This window comes from Phalangium opilio, unplaced genomic scaffold (assembly GCF_054372755.1).
Source record: "Phalangium opilio isolate 3A_F unplaced genomic scaffold, DU_Popi_V2 ptg000528l_1, whole genome shotgun sequence".
In the NCBI taxonomy this organism is placed as follows: domain Eukaryota; kingdom Metazoa; phylum Arthropoda; class Arachnida; order Opiliones; family Phalangiidae; genus Phalangium; species Phalangium opilio.
The window spans coordinates 61,933-85,637 of record NW_028324242.1 but is presented as its reverse complement, the minus strand read 5'-3'; the positions used below and the strand labels follow the sequence as shown (position 1 = coordinate 85,637).

General features: G+C 37.7%; 2 protein-coding genes and 1 long non-coding RNA gene across 9 annotated transcripts in view; 1 reads left to right on the top strand and 2 right to left on the bottom strand.

Annotated features, from left to right (window-relative positions):
* LOC149588874 (uncharacterized) overlaps positions 1-23,705 on the bottom strand; it is a 75,631-nt gene that overhangs the window by 2,951 nt on the left and 48,975 nt on the right. For 3 of the 7 annotated variants that reach the window (XR_016379754.1, XR_016379755.1, XR_016379760.1), the window contains one exon: positions 7,737-7,876. This is a non-coding gene — a long non-coding RNA (uncharacterized LOC149588874). Of the gene's footprint in view, positions 1-5,794; positions 7,682-7,736; positions 7,877-23,705 lie in introns of those variants that run through there. The other 4 variants (XR_016379756.1, XR_016379757.1, XR_016379759.1 and 1 more) reach the window with 2 other exon arrangements.
* On the bottom strand, positions 1,483-2,861 carry LOC149588879 (uncharacterized protein C18orf19 homolog A). Its single transcript, XM_089861990.1, has 4 exons — positions 2,653-2,861; positions 2,253-2,486; positions 1,966-2,176; positions 1,483-1,901 (listed from the first exon to the last, which is right to left on the bottom strand). The coding sequence occupies exons 2-4, from the start codon at positions 2,464-2,466 to the stop codon at positions 1,601-1,603; spliced, it is 726 nt and encodes a 241-aa protein (XP_089718116.1). The 5' UTR covers positions 2,467-2,486; positions 2,653-2,861; the 3' UTR covers positions 1,483-1,600.
* On the top strand, positions 3,152-5,673 carry Ctu2 (Cytosolic thiouridylase subunit 2). The gene is made up of 12 exons (XM_089861986.1): positions 3,152-3,515; positions 3,595-3,672; positions 3,747-3,885; positions 3,953-4,013; positions 4,080-4,171; positions 4,244-4,540; positions 4,615-4,661; positions 4,718-4,799; positions 4,903-5,064; positions 5,130-5,275; positions 5,377-5,490; positions 5,552-5,673. The coding sequence occupies exons 1-12, from the start codon at positions 3,442-3,444 to the stop codon at positions 5,610-5,612; spliced, it is 1,353 nt and encodes a 450-aa protein (XP_089718112.1). The 5' UTR covers positions 3,152-3,441; the 3' UTR covers positions 5,613-5,673.

Sequence of the window (23,705 nt, the reverse complement as noted above, 5' to 3'; positions counted from 1 at the left end):
TATAAATTCGCCACATTTCTAGCTTTATCTCCAGTCCAAACTTAGGTCCGTACTTAATCCCCGCCGCCTCTAAATTACAACCAGCATCTCATTGGTTCTTGAAAACTCACGTCAGCGCGACGCGAATGATGAAAATTCCGAAATAGCCCGGCCTCCTTTTACGTCCCCCCTTTTATTTTGAAAGGGGGACTGGGACTATGGCGCGCGAATACTTAGGCATCTTATAGCTTCTCCCTAGTAAACTAGATATCGCTTCTTGCTAATACTACTACTACATGCTCGTACCACTTTTATATCAGGGATAGATTTAATTTTAGAAGCAGGAATGGAGAACGGTTAGTATTTACTTCAGTCCGACTCATAGCGCCAGGATAGAGCACCTGGCGAAAAATACGCAATTCCTTTTTACCTCTGTCGCTATGACCCGTCTCTTCTTTCATACCCCTCCGTCCCGTGGAAGGGGGGTCCGGGACTTTGACGCGCGCCCACATTACTCTGTTCTCCATTCCTACTTCTAAAATTAAATCTATCCCTGTTTATATCCTATCCCTCTCTCTCTTGGATACTGATAAAAAATTAATGCAGTAAAAAAACGCTAGAAGCTTCAGAATGTCATCGAACAAGCAGACTACCGCTGCGAGGAAGCTTTTTTCTCCTCCCCCCCCCCTTGACAACTAAGTATAATCAGGGAAAGAATTAGCGAGCACTTTTCACCCTTACATCTGTAGTCCAAATCCAAAACACCGGAACCAAATTCACTAACTACCTTCTTAATTGCTATTAAAAACAATTCCCGAATAATTTCCACACCCTCGCTTTTAGACGGTTCCATTTTGAACCCCTGTGAAGACGCCGCTTATCTGTACAACGCGCAAGGGGTCGTAGTCATAGCGACAGAGGTAAACAGGAATTACGTATTTTTGGCCCTCCGTGTCAGCAACGTCACCAATACGTAGTTTTTGTGAGCCAGTAAGAAAATTTAATTTTTTGGTTACGTGTTGAAGGGAGGGGCTCTATACTAACCGTTCTCCATTCCTACTTCTAAAATTAAATCTATCCCTGATTCAGTCTTAGCAAAGCACTGAAGCCATCATTTTGATTTTGGAAAATAATTTTTATAAGAAAAACTATCCACTCTAGAAGCTTGGACCCTTTTTAGTATAATAAAGCACGCCAAAACACACGTCTCATTAACATTTCAGGTCATTCGGATGTATAGGACAAAGGATCTGGCCAAAAAACTGACCACCTCCCGTAGAACTTAATGTTAATTTTGGGTTCCTTTGAATAATCATCAAAAGTTGTCGTGTTGCGCGTGATCGAGTGGGCTATGGTGGAATATAGAATTAAGAAAACCACTAGGGAGAAGCCTACATTACCCCTGGGAAAAAATAACCCCCCCCCCCCCAAGGGCCCCAAAACAGTACTACAGTCGCGAGCGCCATCTACCTTCAAAACTTTGAAATAAAACACACATTCAACTCAGTCTCGTACAAGCATATTTTTATTAATTAGAATGACTGAAATTTGAAACACCTACACAACAGGACAAACTTAACATGAAATTTTAAAATTATACAATATATCTACAATTGTAAAATTAGTCGGATTTAGTTTTTCTTTGAATAAATTCATCTTTTTTCTGTTGAAACTCGTCTTTCTTTTGTTGATAAATAGCTTTGATGTTTTCCTTCGAAGGCATCGGTTTAATTAAACCACGACTGGTCAAAGCTTTTATTGACATTGTAGTGCCGGCTAAAGTGAGCGTGTAACGAGCTGGTGTAGCTACTTTATACAAAGCCCAAGCTACCGCTACATGACCCAAACTAGAAGTTTTGAAGGGACGTATTATAGTATCACTAGCACCAAAATATTCCAAATAGGGTACAATGTCAAAGCCACTGAAATACAATAATAAAACGTTAAAATAAACTAATTAAATGATTATTTTAATAGTTAATTTACCACTTTGAAGCGTAGAAAAACCCTCCAAACCATAGTGTTGATGTGGCCAAATGTACGGGTATTAAAACATACCAATACTCCTTAGCCATCTTTTTGTAACGCTGAAATAGTGATAACTTTTTCTCCTCTTCTTCCGAGGTAATCTCATTTTCCTGAGCTTCTGTTTTATTCAACTTTGCTTTTGTATCTTCCCCACTATTAGTTACCAATCCTAAAATAAAATATTATACTTCTATTTTAAACATAGTTAAGTACTTTTAATATATCACCAGTAAAACGGTTCTCACCTCTCTGTGGTAAAGTAGTTATAGTAGTATATAAGTTTTTAAAAGGAACTTTGCATTGTTTAAACATGGCTAAGTTGTTTATGTTTTGATGTTGTTGATAGTTGAAATGACAACTACTTCCGGGTGAAACAATATTCGAGTAGATTGCATACTTTTTTAAATAACAGGTGTTACTAAGTCTCCATATGCGGTTCAATGAACGGTGGCCAAACATTATCACCAAAATTATTGAATCTGATATAAATATATGAGCTTTATTAAAATTATGATTGCTAAGCCTTGGACAAAAATTGCTTTTCTCCATTTATATTCGTATTAAAATAATGAATAGCGTAATTATAGTTTAAAAGCAATTATATTAACGTTCGTAAATATATTTTCAACGACTTTAATTACTTACATTTAATCTTTAATTAATATTTTCCACATTTTTTTATGTAGAATTTTCGATTTCCTCGTGAGCGAATCTTCCCATCAGCGTATTCAAGGTCGTATGACGTCAGGGAGCGTCCAATAATCGTCATCGTTACGTCATGTTTCGTGAGTGAGGTCGCGTGCGTACGTTGAGTTGAGAAAAGTTCCACTAGAGTGGCCTTTGCATTAACCTGCCTATTGGGGTACGTGGGACACTTTTGAAAACATTGGGACGGACGGACAGCTTCAAAGTTTATCACGCGATGGTGTCGCCATCTCGAAACCTAGGATTAAGAAATGTATTCTTGAAATCAGTCAAATTTCCCGCCTTTTCTTTTAGTTCCCATGGTTGCACCGAGATGGCGCCACAAGCGCGTGATGTAGTTAATTGGTTCTTCCCGCTTTTTCTTTTAGTTCGTTTGGTTGCATCGGGATGTCGCCACAAGCGCGTTATATAGTTAATTGGGTCTTATATCGACCAATCTAGTGGTAATTTTCTCAACTCAATTGTCGCGTACGCGTTTTGATATTTGGGTAAGCCTCGGCGAAAGGTTTATTGCCTCGTAAATAATTTAATCTTTCTTGTTTTACTGCCCAATTTAATTTATACGCGATATTTCCAAATCAATAAGTTTTATATTTTGAAATAAAATTAAGCGTTGCGTCACCAATTCCAAACATAGAACGCTTTGTACAGTTACACCAGCAGATTTGGCGCAAAAATTGCATTTACATCTCGTGACAATTTCCCGCTAAATTTAAAGAACAAAACACCATGTGCTCCGTGGATCAAGACGCGAATGATGAATTAATGAAGCAAAGTGAGGAAGCTAAACAACTAAGATTAAAGTAGGTTCATTTTAATATAGCATAGAATAGAATAGAATTAAATTTCCCTTTTATTTAACTAATTTTAATTACTTTAAAGTGGAATTAAGGATGGAATATGCAAGAAATGTCAAGAGAAAGGACCATTGGTGTATCATGGAAAGGACTTTATATGCCAGTTAGTATTAATTATTGTTTAATATACATTTAAATAAATTAATTACTTTAATAAATTTATATATTATATTATAGTCCATGCTTTGTAGTATATTGTACACATAAATTTCGGTCAACCATTGGAAAAGCCCATGTTGTTAGACACGGAGATAAAATACTTATAGCATTTTCAGGAGGTGAAGCTTCAACTGCGATGCTACACATGATTTTACAAGTACGGGATTGGTCAGAACTTGAATTTTTAATAAAAAAAACATAATTAATTAAAGATATAATTTCAGGGCCTCTCTGATTCATCCCATAAAAGAATAAAGTTTCACCCATCTTTACTATATGTTCATGGTATTTAAAATGATTTAAACATACATGTTCTTGATCTCTAAAAAAACACGGCCACTTTTGTTTTAGAAAATGGTGAAAATAATTTAGAAGAAAGTAAACAGATTATTAAAAATATGATTGCATCAGGATTGCCGTGTTATATTTCCTCATTAGAAATGGTACTAATGAGTCTATTATTAATTATTATAATTAATATTAACTAATTTTAAATATTTTAAATCATTTTTTAGTATTTTTGTGACATTACCTTAATTGAAAATTGTCTTTACGAAGAACTCAGCCCAGAAAGCTTTGAAATTAACAGCGTATTTAAAACTAACGAGAAATTAACTTCAGCCTTAAAAGCCCTACCACATTTATCATCCAAAGAGGATTATATTAAACAATTGAGATTAAGATTAATATCAGAAATTGGGCAAAGACTTAAATTTAATCATGTATTTGTCGGAGATACCTCTTCTCTATTAGCTGTTGAAATGCTTAGCGGTATCGCTTTAGGTAGAGGCAATCAGATACCGAGTTACGTTGTAAGTTCCTATCCCATTTAATTAATTAATTAATTAATTAATTAATTTAATTACGAGTATTTTATTTATTTAAGGGTTTTGAGGATAAAAGATACGGAGTTTCAATATTAAGACCTCTAAGGTACAAATCTTAAAAAGGGTTTAAAGGGTTTAATTTTATAGATTAATAATTTATAGGGAGTTTCAAATGAGGGATCTCGCATTGTATAATCACTACTTAAAGTTAAATAGCGTAATTATACCAACATTAAGCACAATGGTATGTATACTAAATTCCGCTAGATGTCGCCACTTGGCAAGAGGATGCGCGCGCCGCCGTCTCTTATAAACCGCGAATATCTAAAATTTTACCGGCGTTTTAGATTGGCGCGAAAGGAAGTATTAGAAAATTAACTGAAACCTTTGTTAATGGTCTTCAAGAAGATTTTCCCGCCACAATCCCTACAATATTTCGAACTGGAGATAAAATATGCTCCACAATCTCAAACGCGTCGAGTCATAAAGAAAAATGCGTTCTATGCTCGGTAGTTAATAAAATATACGTAGTTTAATTGGATTATATCAAGGATTTAAGGTTATTTTTAAACAGTCCCATTTGGATACGTCAGAAATTGAAAAATATGGCGCCCTTGAGGCACTATTGCTATCGCAACAACTCTGCAAGATGCAAAAAAGCGCGATCAAAGAAGGTTGCGACGGGGATTGTTCTTGCAGTGATTCAACTGGTATAGAGTGGTAAGATGGCGCCTTTTTTATACACATTTAAGCCTTGGTTTTTGGGGATTTTGTTATCGACGCCAAGGCTTAGCAAATATAATGTATTCTTATGTTTTCAGGCAGAATATAAGTTCCGAGTTATGTTATTCGTGTCAATGTTTAGCCAGAGAAGCGAATGGTTCGCGTTTTATGCCTGAACATATTGTAAAAGAACTGGGAAACAACGCCAGAAGGTACCGAACTGAACCGAACTACGGCCTCATCTGCCCTAACATTGTTATTAATGTTTTACAGGCGCGTCATGAAAAAAGAAATACAAGAATTTTTATGCGAAAGTGACGAAGAATTAAGTTAATTCAATTCAATTCAATGTAATCAAATAAAAATAAAATTTGTTTCTGATATTATTCATATAAGGTTGTTAATAATTTCGGCTAACGGACTCTATTGGGACTTGGGGACGCGCGCGATAGGCCTACTTGGGGTGGTTAACTCTTGGTTCCATATGGGCGTTTCTAACTTTTCATCCTAAAGTTAAGTACCGTCTGATTGATGAAAATATTCCATTAGAGGGTCAGGTTCTACTTCTAAGTCTCGTAACATCATATCAATGACAAATAACCCGCCTAAGTTCCCTAGTTTGTCCTCCACTCCGCCGCCAGTTCATCCCTAAGGAAACCTTAGAGCCCGAGAATCGCGAACATCCTTTCGGAAATTGGGCGATGGTAGCCCTTGACTTTTCTGACCAGTGAAATTCAATGAAAATCCCAGGAAATACATAAATCATCAAAGAATAAACCGCCCACTTCGTACGAAAGTAGTACGACGCTTGCTTTTAGTCTAATGGGGTTTTAGATACTTGGGTAGTATTTAATGCGAGATTATTTAAGGGAATGTATTCCAAGAGTATCGCTCGATAAGTTGTTCCTTTGGCTCTTACTAGACGGCGGAACTACTGTTAAAGGGAACATCATCTATAACACTTCGGGGAAGTGACTTTCGCCGGCGACTTGGGTTCCTTTAGTTTCAGTCTTTCAACTAGTCCTTGTAAATCCCGTACGAATTATTCGGGCTTTATTAGAAGTATCTAGATTGATGTATAGCGCCTGTGTTTAACCTCGAGCCTCAATTTGTAGGTCAAACTATGATATTTAGCCTATTTCAGATTATCAACTCTTATTAAAAGTGTATTGGTCTTATTCCTGAAGATACTAGCGCTCACTCTGACTGTTTATACTACCAGAAGGGGATAATAGAAGAAGGGTGACACTCCGTATCCTCTTAATACTTTAGTTATGTAGCATGATCCTTCCCAGGCGAGGGAGTCCCTTTTTGTTTGCTCTCCCGCTCATCACACTTCAAATGGGTAACTATCGCACCGTGCTAGGGTCAATTCTATAATTACTGTTTGATACTAAATCCTCAGCAATGAACCCACAAACCTTGATTGTCTTAACGTGGGACTGGGACAAAAATCCACAAGCGCATGCGCCTTGGCTAATAGATGGAAACTATTTATCGCGTATGTGATTCGGTTTAGTAACCTGGCTCCAAATGTTAAGGGATGTTGCGAAGAAACATGTTATAATTACCCCACCGCTTTGTGCTGGTACACTTCTCTCTCGAAGACAAGTATAATACACTTCTGTTCCGCATCCTCGTAGTGGATTTTTCCGCCGAAATATACATTACCCAAAGTTTTTGGCGTTGCCTTTGAAAAGAGTACCCGGCCACATTGGTTGGTTTCCAATGCAAACGATGAGGAAATCGGTGCATAATAATGGCGCGTTATGTATCATCAGTATTTCACGATACACTAAGCCAGACTGTAACGCCCCATTCCCCGCCGTCAAGAAGTAATAAAGCGAAACTTTTAAGAGTAGAAAGTGCTCCCCAAAGAAATTAAACGATTTGTTGCTCTTGGCATTACGTAAAAAATGGTTCCCCTTTTAAAAATGAAACCGAAAGAAATACCATAGCTCTCCTTGCATCATCCGTCATCTCAAAAACGATTAGTGTGGTTTTTTATATTTTTGTATTTTTTTAGAGTCATAGAGCGCAGTCAAATAAATGCATTAAAAATAGAAGTTTCTTTTGTTTGACTCGGGCCTAATATCCTTCATATAATTCCGACTGGATTCTGGCTTCGTCCCACGACTAGGGGTCATCTTAAAAGGGCACGCGTTTGTTTTGGGAAAGAGGCAGTTACTCGGGTTTACACGAAATGTGTTTCTGACTAGATCAGCAACGTTAAAAATAATAAAAGATTGCAATGTTCGCGTCCATCAGGAAGGCAACAAGCCATAACGGAATTTTCCCTCTCGACAGAATTAGCTAGGCCTATAGAGTAAATGGCAACTCCAATATATATACTGGATACGCCGCCGAAGATCGGAGAGCAGAAAATTATGCTAGTATTTATAGCTTTGGGGGATTAAAACGTTAAACGAAGCTATAGAGCGTGTCAAAATTGAATTACCCAAAATAATCCATTGCTTACACGTAAAAACCGACCACCGAGACGTACGTGGCTACTGTATACACGGTGTTTCATACTTGTCTTGTTCAATGAGTTGGTCAGCAAGTCCAATCAAGATTATGAACAGGTTGGCTTCCCAACTGTTAAATAAAAGAAATATCAATTCAGTTCAATGCGCCGTGGTAGGACGCGATTCTTTTGTAGGTAAAACAACAGAATATAAATTGAAATATTTAAATAAAACGCGCTAAACAAATTGGGCGGGAATTATGCGAGAAAAATGATCTGGGTTAATCCTCCTAGAAGTTTACGATTAATAAAAAGGACGAAATATTTTCAATGGAAAATCGTGAGGCGCTGCCCCGCTAAACGGTTCAATTTTCACGCCGATCCCCACTCCGATAACGCGTAATAATAACGAGCATTCGTATTCGGAAAAAAAGCCGCCTCCCCCCCCCCTCCTTTGCAGATATTACCCCTAAATTTCGTGAACGGTTCGTTTTTGAAGCCAAACCTATAGTACGAGGGCCACGTAGGTACAACTCCAGAGCGCGGTATGGATTTTTCGTTATATCGTATAAGCTCATAAGATATATTCACCATAAGTTTGTCACTGGTAACTTAGAAACTGGAGCTTTGTAAAGAAGTGAATGAGGTAGGCCATAGATAAAGCGAAGGAGGCCTGGTGAGGCGCTGTCAAAGCCTTAGTAATGCAGAGTGACAAAATAGGAAGATGAAAGTCCTGCAAAACCGGGTGCAGTCGTTCTCGAACTAGCTTTCATTATCTGGCATTACGAAGTGTCATACTTATAGAATAATAAACTTATGGTTATATCAAAGCTAATGAGGCCCGGTCACGATATACGTGGGTTTCCAAAAGATTATTCGGTTCTTGTTGGTACTACAAACCATGTGCCGCCCGAATAAAATTACCAAATAGCCAGGTAAGCCAGCCAGCCGGTCAGGAACAAATTTGGATGTTACTCAAAGGTGTCGATTATTTGACTATAAGGTTTTAGCTATTTTAATAGGTGTACTTTTCTTTTCGTGCCTCTCTAAAAACTCGTTTACCGTCATGGGACTTAAACTTAATAAGGTGAAAATTGCTGCCTGGACGTTCAGATCCGTTTAGTCAGTAAATAATGGTACATTCGTGACACTCGCGTGTTAGAGGTATCATTGGAAATACACCTATTAGACATGTCTTCAACTTTTGTGAAGTTTTCATCAGCATGCACGATGGGGACTTCAGTCTCAGAAGAAAGATGAAATAATAAGTACTCAAATCGTTTGAAACGTACGACCGTACATTTTCAGCTGCCATTTTAGAAGATGGCCGCTGATTGGAAAAACTCTTTCTTTACGAGTACCTACTACTTAAGAGTAATGTCCTGGCAAAATTTCAGCTTGCTAAGTTAAGCGGTTTGGGCTGGGCGTTGATAATAAGTCAGTCAGAACTTTTATGGAATTCATCTAACTTCATAATCCCAATTCTTACGAAATGAAGAGCCTCAAAGATTAGTCGACACATTGAAACTATATTAAGTTTCATTGTAAAAATCTATAAAATCCCAGATGTAAAAACAAGCAACGTCGAGCCGGGTCGTGTTAAATTTCCATTCTTTTGTCAATCGAAAGCGTCACCAGATGCGTCGCACCAGTCAGTGATTTTTCTCCGCTTATGGTTTTGGGTTATAGCTATAGTGGGGGAAGGCCCTTTTTAATTAATAATAAATGTGGACATGTGACTAAACATCGAGTCGTCGTTAAAAATGTACGCGTTTTTCGGCGAGCCATTGAAGAGGATAGCTTGTTACCCAGTTATGGAATGTCTCCTATAGGAGTCTTTGAGGCTACCGCCGCTTAACCGGAAGGAATATACGCGTACGCAATAATCTAGACGACGAATTTTAATGACGGGGACCTCTGGAGTACTAACAGCGCTGTAGAGAAACGCTGTCCCTGGGTTATACGGTCATATCTTCATTTACGCGTAAAGTATCCCCTTCGTTTGTGCACTAGACCGTACCAGACTGCATGACGCCCGCGTCTATGGGTTCTAAACATCTTTAAAACACATTTTCATTGTAGCTCCAAGGATACGTCATATTTGAGCCAAAAAAAAATTAAATTTTACTTACGCTGTTATTATTTATTTGAGGCTTGCATGGATAGTACTGAATGAAAGCCAGCTTAAGTCAAATTATTAAATGATCAGAATCAGGAAAAGATACAGTTAATAGGAATCTATGTGCCCCATATCCCTATGCGGGTTTTGTGGGCCGGCCTTGAGTTCTGACGTCTTTCTATATTTGATCCGCACTTCACAAGTTGAAATTCTGCTCCTTAGTCTTACCAGGGAGGATAGACTCCCTGGTCTTACTATCACGCTGATTTGAACGTGGAAGGTTCAACCACAAAACTTCAGACACTACAAGTTCAAACTATCTCCTCTAAAGATACAAATAGGATATTGAATACGGGGTTTTCAACATCTACTGGTCATCGTCTTTCGGACATAAAAGCGCAATCACTCGTTGATGAAATCTCTATGATATTACACCGCTCTTCAACCGATGATAATTCTCGCGATAATCTTAATCTTATTCTTGGAAAATAGCTTCCAGCTAGCTAGCTCTAAGCGGAGCTTATTAGAGCTCCTGGGAAACAGAAATTGCGCGGGATAATTGTAGTTTTAAAAATCGGCTGGTAAAAGAGAGGGCGCGAGATGGGAGTTAATATTAGCGGCGAAAGTCTCCGCGGTCATCAATGTGTCAAATCCACATCATTCTAGTTATATTATGAAAGATTAGAAAACAAGATAAAACAAGTTCTTCTTTCAAGATATCGTATTAAACACCCCCCTTAACAGAAACGAGAGTTCAAAAGGATCGGGATTATCTCCAAGAGACTGGACAGTTTCTAAAATGGAAATCTTGGAGGAGGGAAGCTTAAACTCGCTGGAGTGGCAATCATACTCTATATCGCTAACACGAGAGGGCCCTCCCATGCTTGGCCGTAAAGTTTACCCATAGTACCCCGGTTTTACATTGGGCATAAGCTTCAGGCGCCACCTTGTTACTGCAACAAGAACTACTATTCACACGTGACTAATCTAGTAAAAAATTTTCCACTCTAAAATTTAGGAGACTTAAAAAGTAGAACTCAACGTTGCGTTTACTCTTAAGTCCACGGAAAATGGGCAAGTGCGCTACCCCTCACGTCTTCAGTTTAAAACGGAATGGAGATTTAACGCCGATAACGCCACCTTTACGGACGAAGCATTAAAAGGCGTAGGTAAAATTTTTTAAAGACCCAAATTGGTCAGTTTTTATTTTCCTGATTATAGGGTACCCAACTAGCCGCTTTTGTTCCGTTTTCTAGCGAGTTCTTCTGAGGTGATTGTTAGGGGAAAAAATAAAAGTTTAACTCGAACAGATTGGGTTTTAATTTTAACGTCTTGGAGATACGAACGAGTAAACCGGTTCGCTCGGTTATTACTGGAGCTATAACTTCTTTATAACTTACAAACAACTGCAATTTATAATGGAATAATGAAACGGCGTAATGTATACACTTTTGTTTAGCTCTAAGTATTACCAAAAGTGTTATCACGACGAAAATGTTTAGAAAATGATAAAATAAATGTTAGAAAAACAATGAATTAAGCCGTTATTGTAGTTGGAGTTTGGTAACTGCATGCGATTCTTCAAATATGAATCATTAAATTTTCGCACGATAATTTTAAAAATATATAAGTAAGGAGATTCAAAAGTTGGAGGAAAATACATTTGAAGAAAGGTGTTTACTATGATACATTTTAAACGAAAAATATCCTTTCGGTAAACCCCTCCCATTAATTTTGAGACCAAACCTCAAACTCGCGCCATTATTTGGGTCGTGTAATTAAAAAAACGTTCATTAAATTTTCAGCAGGCGATTTTAAAAGGATAATAATAAAAATAAAAAAAATAATACGATATTATGACTAACGCCGACTGTCATTAGTCGAATAACGCTTAATTGCCATATTTTTAACAAAATAGACGGAGTAATTAAATTCAGCTGGGAATGAAACCGATATTTAAATTGTAATTAGTAAATAAACACTTTAAATTTTAAATAAAAAAATATCACCTGTGAAATAAACTTTATTTCGATGGTGTTCTATTTCGTACCTTGAAGCGATAAGCAAAAACATTTGGATATATTTTAATTAAACTATTTGGATAAACGACTTTCGCTTGACCAACGCGATTAAGGACGGACCAGGCTAACGAAAACTATATCTTCCCCGCAAATATACTTTCAAAATAAATCGCTAAGCGATTAAAAAGGTCTTGGGCACTTTTATAACAAGACGACGTAAAAGATAATTTGGGGCCAGCGTTTATAGTATAACTACCAATACCTATAGCAAGGTAATTATAATAAAACTTATAGAAAAACAGTTCGAGCTTAATGTGTCATAATTATATAGTTCCCTTAATACCAGCTTCGGTTTTGAAAGTAAAAAAAAAAATAATTATAATAAAGGAGACTTCCATTATAAGTCGACGGACTTAACTAGGAACATTGAATGGGAAGAATGTTAATTTAATGATTTATTTAACAGAGATTTAGGTATGTAACATTTTTAAGGTTAACCAAGTTTCCTTTGACAGTTCAGCTATTTTTGATTTAGGTTAAAAAATGAGCGGATTCAAGGCTTATAATTTTTTTGTGAAGCGAAACTCAGAATATTATTGAAAGAACATTCAGCGATAAGTTAGAAAAACATCCAGAAGAAAAGGGTTTTATCAGGTTTATTACGGTGGTCTTGTCAAAACGTTAGGGGCACGAGAATCTTTAGCTAAATTTCGGACTGCTATATACTTTTCACGTCAAAAAGGTCCATACACCTTCCAACAAACGAAGATTTCCACACATACATATAGGGGCAGACTAAAAAAAATGATCTTGGTGTAATAAACACGGAGGCGTTTGAACTATCGCGCGAGTTCTTCCTCCTGTCAACCATACCTACCCTATTTTACACCAAAAATGTCTCGTCAGGAAAAAAACCTAACCTTTCCCTGACCTTCCACATCGGTGGGTTTTCAAAAGCGGCAACAAAACGGGCTATTTTCTAAGCGCCAATACCACGGGCGGCCTGAATATTTTTGGAAACAAGATGTCCGAGTAAACAATTCTTAAATTCCAGAAACTTAATTCACGTGAAAGACGTACCCCTTATTATTCTTGGTGTGTTAAGGTTAAGGTTAGGGTTAGCTTCGGGCCGGGTTTAGGTTAGGGTTAAGTTCGGGCCGAGTTTAGGTTAGGGTTAGGTTCGGGCCGAGTTTAGGTTAGGGTTAGGTTCGGGCCGAGTTTAGGTTAGGGTTAGGATAGGCTGAAGTTTGGTGCTATCCAAATTTCTCAACTTAACAGTGATTTAGGTTTATTTATCCAGTAAATTGAAATCTGTTGAGCATTTTCTAGTAAACACCTTTTTGAAAAGCGCAGTTACGAAGCAAGAACGTACCTAACACAACGAAACTACATCGGAAACACTTGTACAAACTTCTCCGGATCAGGTTGGAGCTAAAACGTTTTCGTTCGGGCCTAATTTCTTAAGCACCACTGACGATCATGATATCGTGGATGTTCAGGGGGTTACCTCGTCACTTTTTTGGCAGCGTTTGATTCTTTCTTTTGTAAAAGCTGTTTCTGCGATAACAGCGTTTTGGTATACGAGAAGCGAAGGATTCAGCGTTACCAAGAAACCCCGACGCTTTGACGTTCGTTTAAACGAATTTTTGCGGCCGCCGTAAGCTTGTCAATCAAAGTGTATAGTTGTTCTTTTTCAACGTGTCGGTAAGAAAAAATTCACGCGAAGAAAGCTAGATTTGGAACATGCCTCACTTATACAAAACTCCCCGGCCCACTTTCAAAATCATTTTGAAAAATCAGCTAGCTATTAAGCTAAAAATGTTTTCGCTGTAAAACGACGTCTGCTTAATTTGCAAAAATAATAAATATTTTTCAATTTATTACGATTTTCTGATGGATTTTTAAGATCTAAAACAATTTTAATTGAATTGTTCATCTTCGCAATTTCTTCACGTTTAATCTCATAGCCATGTATCAACTTCTGTACAACAGAAGCCAAAAGGAATCTTATTCTATTGTTATGGTTTAACTTTTTATACAATAATTATCCCTTTTCTAAAAAAAACTGCACGGTGAAGGTACTTTCTAATTAAAACCTCAATTTGAAAAGATTTCACACATGGCCGATTAGGCTTCCAGAGTTTAAAAATGTTTTAAAAGAAACAGAAGTTAAACAGGCCAAAGAAATAAAATTTCTAATAGATTTGATTTAACCAACTAGATTTAGATATTTCTTACGCGCTAAATATTTAAAGCATTTCAATTCAACTTTCTCTGAAAATTTAGCCAGGCTTTTCCCTGCTGTACATGGGTGTGTAGCGGGTAGAACACTTTTACAGGCGCATGGGGTAGAAACGGTGCTATTTTCTTCAAAATTTCTCAGAAACATTATTTATCTATAATAATATATACGTTATAAAAACTGTAAGGATAATCAGTTTTTCACACTGATAACTTCCACGTTAATGGTCTTTTGTTAAAAGTGATAGAATGAAACATTAATAAATAAGCGCTCGTTATAGTCCGGGGGGCAAAAAAAAAAGGCCGTCGCTATACCTCAGTATATAAATATATATATTCCCCGTAAACAGAATAATTTTAAAACTCCACCAGGTGACGACAAGACGCTGGCGGCCAAAGTCTCCGGCCCTAACAATGCTTGAAATAAATGGACGATTTATACACCTCCGAAGTGTGAAATAGTTATTATAACCGTGACTGATTATCTTTTCTGTCGGTATATACTCAACAACCCGAGGGGTCCTCATCTTTAGCCCAAACTTAAATGAAGAACCGAACCTATAGTACGGAAATCATTTTTTTTTGTTCCCTTCTAAATTGCCACGGAATACTAAATCCACACCTTGCGATTTCTTAAATGGTTAATTATCCCCGTTCTCTCCCCCCTCCCCCCTTTACCAATTTTTCTTTTAATCGTTACTCAAAACGACACAAAGTTTTTCTCAAAACGATTAGAGCTGGGAGCGGATTTGCTTTTTGGAAATGTGCTGATCACGTGTTCATCTTTTCTTAGAATAGTTTTGGGGAAGCTATTGATAGTTAAAATGATGGAAGGCTCTCCGTTAGGGTCTAGCTTTAAAAAAATCTCTCATTGCAAAATAATTAGTATTCAATTAGGGTTAAAAATAATCAAGGACTACTGCTCCATCCGCCATTGGTTAGTGGCGTCTGCTAAATCGAACCACTTACCCCTACGGGATTGGTTGAATTCTTACAGGCTGAGAGAGATGTAAGGTTAGATTTAGCAGACGCCACTAAAGCAGTAGTAGGAACCACCTAGATACGCAAGCATCCAAGATGGCCGTCGCATATCTAGGTGGTTCCTACTACTTAAAGCAGTAATCCTTGTTTTTAAGACTAATTTAATGATAATTATTTTGTTACAAGAGATCATTTATTTATTTTTTTATTAATATTTGTCCAATATTTAGAAAAAGTCCGTTTTAACTAATAAATTGAATCGTGTGTAGTAGGGACGTCTTGTTTTAACTGAAAGATCTTAGCCTGGGACTCATTTACACTTAGGGGTAAGATATATAGAAGGGGCGCGGTGTCTTTTCATTTTTTTTTTTTTGCCACGTTATTTTTCGCCACCAGCTGATAGACATAAAATTCGGAGACATTTTTTCTTTCTTTCTTTCCTCGGGTTTAATCATTCATAATTATTTTTCTATCCTTAATTTCTTGGCGGCCGGGGTTCACGCCAAATCGTTGCCCAATTTAAGGCGTCATTTCTTTTTTAAACCCGTGGTGTCGTGTTACCCTAGGGTACTCGAGGTGATTAAAGTCTCATAAGGGTAATAATGGAAAAATTAGCTATATAATGTTATCGAAATGCGATTCGAAATAAGGCCGATTCTGATAACGTTTAAATTATTCATTAATTCGTAGCTAATGGATAACAAATTTTGACGTGATTAACATTCTTGCCATTAATTTATATTTATATATTTAATTGCGAGCCTGCTTAGTTAATATATATTTTGTGGATTAAAGGCTCCATAATTATATGGAAAAGTTTTCTCATAGGAAAGATATTGTTAAGGAAAATTCAAAAACTTTTCCAAAATTTTGCAATAATTTAAGACCATGTAATCCAACAAAAAATAGCCCACATGAATTTCCCTATTCTTCACATAATTAAGAACATTACACAAACCAGGGGTTAAAGGTTACTCCTCCAATTTAGTTTTAATTTGACCTTAATACAGTATGTACCAGCTATAAGAGAACTATTTTCCTTTACCCATGCAGCATGGACAGGCAACCCTTTGCAGCTATAGTAGCAAACATCCCGCAAAAAGTGTACGTAGCGGCGCACCGAGAGCCGAGTTAACCGCGTGACAGGTCTATATTAGTTAATAACGAGCTCAGAAGTGATTTGGTTGGCGGCGTGGGTGGAGAAGGAATATATACGTTGGGATGATAGAACGATGTCCGAGAGAGAAGAGCTAGAGCGATTGCGTCAGGGCGCGCGAGTCGCCCCCGCTTTTTGGCTGGAGCAGAAGCGCCTCTTTTATTCCTAAAAGATGAAGGAGTAATTTATCACCTGCTAAAGAGGGATGGTGCGAAGAAACCTCGGGCGACAATTGAGAGTGCCAGTGCTTCTTCTCCATCTCCACTCTCTCTGGCCCTCGAGCTCCCAATACTCTTTTGGCGCGAGGAATATTTTGGGGATAATCTTCCCGCGAGCCGCCGCTTCTTCATCGCAGCTGCTCGCTCTTCCGAAACAACGATCTCGTCTTAAGATGAAGTAAAGAGCCAAAAAATTATCGCGCGCTTCTCAACCACGCCCCCCAAAAAGCCAAAAGACACTGGGAATAAATTACCGACCAATAAAAGTGGGGGAAGAAAAAAGGTTATTTATCCAACGTCAGAATTCCGAGTCGGCCCTGCCATGCGTGAAATAATCTATCCTCGGTTTATAGCGCGCATTTATTTGACTATACAGGAAAAGACGTGAAATATTACGATTGAAATTGAAAAGTAACATTAAATTAATTTAATTTAACACAGAGATTTAATTTACTTTTGATTGAGACAGTTATGGTTTGAAACTTTACGTTCAACTGATCTTAGCCTTAATAAGGTTAATTTGAAGCCAATAACATTACGGACCGACCAAATTAGACAGTGTCTTTGCAAACTTCAGCGACTAAATTCGACGTGGACCACATCGATATTTTTGACGCAATAGGGCCAAAATAACGCCTATAGTAAATTGGCCAAAAAACAAACAACACATATAAGCGATTACTCTGGGATCAAGAGTATTCTTGTTTCGACCGAGCGACGTTACAACTAAGTTTAATTTACGGCCACTGATAAAGGGGGGCAAGCAACCATACCCGAGTCAATCGAAAATGTCAGGGCTACCATTTCTGCAAGATCAAATAGACTTTATAGTAACAGTTAGGACTTTTACCATTGACACGGATGGGGACACTGCAGGGGTCATTTAGAAGAAAAAAGGGGGCGTCCGAGTTTTTGGTTCTCTCTCTCCCTATCCACCGATTGTCCATCGAGGCCGCGCGCGCAAATGATAATGATGATGACCGGCTATGTAAACGCTTCCAGAATTCTAGTTCTCCCATCATAATTGTCCAGGATCTATGGCCAGCACTGACCTCCTCCCCAGGCGAGCCAGTTGCCCTGATGGGGTGTCCGAAAAAGGGCGGTATGAGAGAAAGTCGATCATTCGCGAAGGTCACTTAGTCTGACCTGTTCTTTCTCTCTCGCTCGAGGGGTCGATACCAGTCGGTCACTCTTAAAGTGGTATAACAATTTCATTAAAACTAAAAACTATAGTTTGAATCTTTAAATTTAACTGAAAAATTTAGTAAATTCAGTAAAAAGATTAATTTCTCTCTAGTTAAGGTATGGCAATTAAGAGCACGCAGTTGGGACCGTACATTGATCATGGTAATGACTTAAGTCTAGGTCATAATAAGTACCTTTAACTAAATTTTTCATAAAACCAACAGCACTCCTTGGAAGTCACTAAACGAAAAAGCAACCTTGATTGAAACGAAATTCGTGCGAAACGTATTATGAACGGTATATTATATTACATTTCTCGGTACACCAATCGTATTGGGTAAGTAGGGGAAGTGAAAAAAGGCGCGCTGGGACGCGACGTACGCGAGAGAGCTATAATCATAGAAATTAATAGTTATCACTCCTAGCTTAGCGCGCACCGTCCGCCAATCGATAGAAAATAGCCCCGAAGCTCCCCTGTTTGTACAGCGTTTATTAGACTGTAATTTGGAGAAAAAGGAACCTCGAGCTTATAATCCCTATGGGGCCCGTCATCACCCCAGCACTGCAGCCTTAGCAGCGAATTCGGGACAAGAGTAATTGAAAAGAATCTTAACTAGCTATCCGAGAAATGAAATAAAAAAGGGTATATCGGGCTTTTTCAAGTCGGTACAATTTTTGCCTCTAACTTGTCCAACCGTGTCATTTGATAATTTGACGCCAAGAGGCATGTGGAAAATTAAATTACTGCCGAGACAAAAATCTATTTGGAAATATAATGTTTATTACACACCTCGTTCTTTTTTATATAAGCCTCAAAGCTATAAATTGGATTTACGAAAAAAGAAATGGTATATACGACTATCTATTTTTGTATCCATATTAATGTAAAAAAGTTAGAAGTATATCATACTTCTCATCGAGAGAAGTGTACCACATAGCGAGGTAATTGAAGTTTGATTAGCGTATAGAGCAAACACAAAGAGAGGTCAGGGGCCTAGGAAGAATCATGCATGTTACGTAACTAAAGTAATAAGAACTAGGATACAGAGTGTCATACTTCTTCTATTATACCCTTCTGAAAAAAAAGCCCATATTAAAATTGAATTAGAATATTTAGGGTTTGTCAAAGATTGAGGTTTACCAAGCGAGTAATTTGAGTTATTTTAGAGGACATAGATGTAATAAGGAAGGCATACGAAGTACGTATTTAGCTATTTTTGTTGGTCATGTATAATTTTATGATTAAGGACCTTCTCGGTCTCTTTATGACAATGGATATTAACTGCACGTATGTGGTTTTTGGTATCAAAACACCATTGGAAAACGTATGATTTTGACCCGTGAAATACCACAGACTATAGCGTATAAATAGCAAAAGCAATCGTTCTTCGAAGCACGGTGCTCGATTTGATACAGTTAAAAGGTTACAATACGTCAAAAATCCGTACATCACGCGAAACACATTGCTTCAAAAAGTGCGCGCCTTCTTAAAAGCGGTCAAACCTAGTCTTATCAATTTCAGGAAAAGAAGTCCTTCGTAGAATGCAAACCAATTATAGTGAAAATGGTCATTTTCGGCGGGTGTTTCTATAGCAACGAAGTCGAACCACGCCCCTTCGGTGCACGAGATCGCGTCCGCAATCGGAACTATCCTGATCTAAGTCTTCCCAGAATGATAGGTTTGCCAGGATAACCTTCAGACTGATGGGGTTAGGCCTATTCAATCAAGACAACGCCGGGACCAGAGAGAGAGAGAGACACTCTTCTTTACACGCCACCGCACGCTCTCGGATAACATTAGATAGAAAACGAATACCCACTTCACGGTGCTACACTCAAACACCCCCAAACGCGTTTGACAGCAAATACTATGGGAGAATGAAAATGGTTATACCAAACTGAATACGTCGTTGTGATCATGTGATGGTCGACTGATTTAGTCACTAAGCACATTAGTGTGCGCGTAACAGATCATGCAATGAGTAAATCAAAACTACGTATCTTCAATGCGAGTGGTTAGCAATTATACAATGATGGTAATATTATTTAATGACCATTTACGACGACTTCATTTAAATATTTGGAAACTCGCGTGCAAGCGGAGTATACATTTCACCATAGGTTGTTAAGCTAAATATATGTTACGAACTTTAGATATTTCACTTATTGAGTTGAGTGTTCGAGATCTATAATCTCACGTTTGCAAAATAACCCCAAAAAGTGCCGCGTTAAATTATTTTACACGTAAAGATAATTACAAAAATATAGGATAATTACTAGGATGGTATATATCGCCGAAAGGTATTTAAATTCTGTTCAAAGTGTAGCTGTCAAACGCCATTTAGGATGCAGATGCTGATAATATTCGTTTAATTTGGTAATTAGACGCATCAGCTAGTGTTTTTACCCCTGTTACTCGATTTTTTGTCTTAAGAGGGAGATGACGCGCTTGTTCAGAAGAATATTATATTGAAGTTGTAGTTTTCACATAAAACGAATGAAGCCCTTCTGGACTAGTTTCAGAATGACGCAATCCTGGACACATGCACGAATTATTTCCAAAGAGTTGACGACACCTTACCAACCCCAAACCGATTGCCTTTTCATTTAATTGCAGTCTTTCTGAGGTAAATTAATTCTAAAACCAATATTGAACACTTTTTCGACTCAAACCATAGCGCATGATCATGACCATGAGTCGAGAGTTTCGGGATGATATTAGAAGAACGGGGTCTTTAGCGTATCATTCCAGTCCGTGTGTTTAAAGGTTTTAGATTAAATTCAGAATGACGTGAGTATTAACAACAAATGATTAGGAACTCACAATTTGTTTTTGATAAATTGTTGCCGACACTTTACCGAGCCGAAGTCAATTACGGTTTGTTTGTCGTATCTTCGACTTTCGTAACATGAACTAACTTCACACTAAAATATTTTTGCAACGCATGCTAAATACGTTATTTCAATACTCGGGCTGAATTCTAGATTATTGAACTAATACTTGAAGACTTCAATTTAGCTTGTTTTACGCTTGAATATCAAACGGATAAGCCCGAATTTTCCCCCGTTTTTGATTAATCGAGCAATGTGAGAAATTCACGCCCATCTAGTCGACTATTAAACATTCCAGACTTTTTTCACGCCTTTTTAATTCGGAACGTGTATCGGGTAACGATGTAAAAAAAATCCCCCCTACGATAAAAAGCGAGGGGTCGGTCATTCATGAAATCCCGTACGCTACCCGTGAAATCCAATTTAAAAAATCCGAAATCAATGCTGATTTCGAAATCAAACAAAAAATCCGAAATCAGCAACGAAATCACAAAATCAGTAAAGAAATCATAAAATCAGTAAAAATAATCACAAAATCAACAAAGAAATCACGAAATCAGAAGCGAAATCACGAAATCAGAAGCGAAATCACGAAATCAGAAGCGAAATCACAAAATCAGAAGCAAAATCAGTAAATAAATCATGAAATCCATTACAAAATTCACGAAATCCAAAATCAAAAGAAATCACAAAATCCGACGAAATTACGGGGAAAAATCTCAAAATCCGAGGAAATCACGCGAAAAACCTCAAAATCCAACGAAATCAAGGGAGATATCGCAAAATCAGTCGAAATCACGGTAAAAATAGCAAAATCCAACGGAATCACGGAAAAAACTCAAAATTCGATGAAATCCATTGGATTTTATCGAATACTGAAATCAAACAAAATCCGACGAAATCAAACGAAATCCGATGAAATCAAATGAAATCCGATGAAATCCGACTAAATCAAATTGGATTTCGAAATCCCGTACACTTTTTCCTAAACGTCCGACCCCTCGATAAAAAGCCATAGATATATACCTATATATTTTTTTTTCGTTATGAGGAGCCCAATTACTTATGCGGCGCTAAACTTGTATCGAGAAGGTATGATGATACTATACAGTTTAAAGAAGCTTCATCCAACGCGGTACTCGAATACCTTTAGGCCATGTGCTTGAAAATCGAGAGCCCAAGGGGTCGTGTTCGAACGATATTTTCGGAATTTTGATATTTTCGCTTTTAGTGCACTGCGAGATTTCAAAGTAAATGTAATGTAATGGACGTTATTTATACAGGGTGTTTTTGGTAAGTTTGCAATAAATTAAGGGAATTGTTCTTTGGGCAATTTTGAGTCGTGTTCTATCTCCATTTTGCGGTCCCGGGCCACTGTTTTCAAGTTAAGGTTTGAATATTTTACGGATGGCCCCTTAAATTTAATTAAGAAACTGATTAAGACAATGATTAATTAATAATTTAATTAAGGGGTCGTCCCTAAAACACTCAAATTATATCTCGAAAAAGAGCCAGGCTACTGCGCATTACCAATTGGCCTATCTGGCTATAGCTCCTGGTGTAAAAGGTATCAATCCTCCTAGCCTGGAAAGTACGGGTAAACTTTATGTTTATGGGGAGAGAAAATGGAAAAAATACATATTTTGACCTGGCATCTTCAATGAGATTGCCATAACATTAGAAAACGATATTTTTAGAATTTAACCTCTCGATTTAACCTCATAAATATCGTTAAGTTAATCGAATACATTTAGATAAAACTGTTAAAAAAGATGAGATTATGATATTGTTTATAAATAAGAACGAAACTTTGGATTTATCTTTATCCATCTAAGAAGTACTAAGGTTTCGTCTAGCCATTACGTGGTAGTACGGCCAACTATACACTCCCATCTATTCGCATAGTATATAGAGTCCACCTTAAGGGAGTTCGGAATAAAAAAAGAAGGCGCGCAAATGGAGATTTATTCCGATCTAAGAAAACGATTTGAAACGGCTCGATCTCAAAGCCAGTAATTATGCGCGAGTTCTCCTCACGCCGCGTAAATTTGACACCTCTGGGATACGCCGGTTTTTAACACCCGCGGAGCATAGAGGGGGTATAAAAAGAAACAGATACCATTCCTTAACAAGGTGCCGAAATTAGGGTTCCTTTAAGGATGTAAGTCGATTCCAGAGAAGCAAGAAAAAACAGGGGCTCCCCATATCAGCCCTCTTTCTCTATAGCAATACCATTTATGAACGCCCATGTTCGTGAAAATATATTTAATGGTCATGGTAGTGGTGCAACAGATAAGAAACGAACGTACGCCATCAGAGACACAAGTTGTGCCATTTGATATCCTATGCCCGAAAACAAGAGGTATTTTGCAAGGAACGTTTATCTCATTTCTAGGCAGTTTCACCAAAAGCCCATAGGGCTATTTGGTATCACGTGTGCTGGGACCATACTGACGGGAATAATTCGCAAAGTATTGACAATGTGAGAGCTGGTATTGTACCTGGTCAAGATGAGCAGGTAAAAACATCGATGGTACTTTATTTGAGCAGCTTAATCGAAACGAGGCTCATCCGTATATCATTTTTGGATGGTTTAAGTCAATTTTCTGAGACAGACAACAAATTAAACCTCATATCCCAGCATAATTGATAAAAACTAAAGAATTATCTGGTCGAAAAATATGAAATATGTTTTAGAGAGGGGTGCCAGAGAAACCATTAGATATAAGTTGTCTTAGCCCAGGGCCATAGTTAAACTTCTTATAAGACGATCGACCAAACTAAGAATGCATAGACTGAAAACGGAACGGATCAACGGAGCCCCAGCCTAAAGACAATTTGGCGCAAAAAAAATACCAGCACAGAACGCCCATACGTGAAAAAGTCCTTCGGGGGACCCCTAGCCGTACACCGCATTAATAATGTCTTTCGTTATCCTGATAAGCGGGGTCTGGTACCGGAATATATAGAAAATAACATAGGGTGATAATAGGCAGTGTGAATATACGATATATTATCATAGCCAGTGATAATACAGAAGTGTTTTTTAACACGGAGGACGAGGTGTGAAAACTCCGACTCGATCATGCTCGGATAACAAATTCAACAAGTCGTTTTTTCGAGAAGAAAAAGAAAACCTTCGAGGGAAAATTAAAGAAGTAGAAGCCCAACCCGCTTCTCGCAACCGAAACAACCGTATTCACTAAT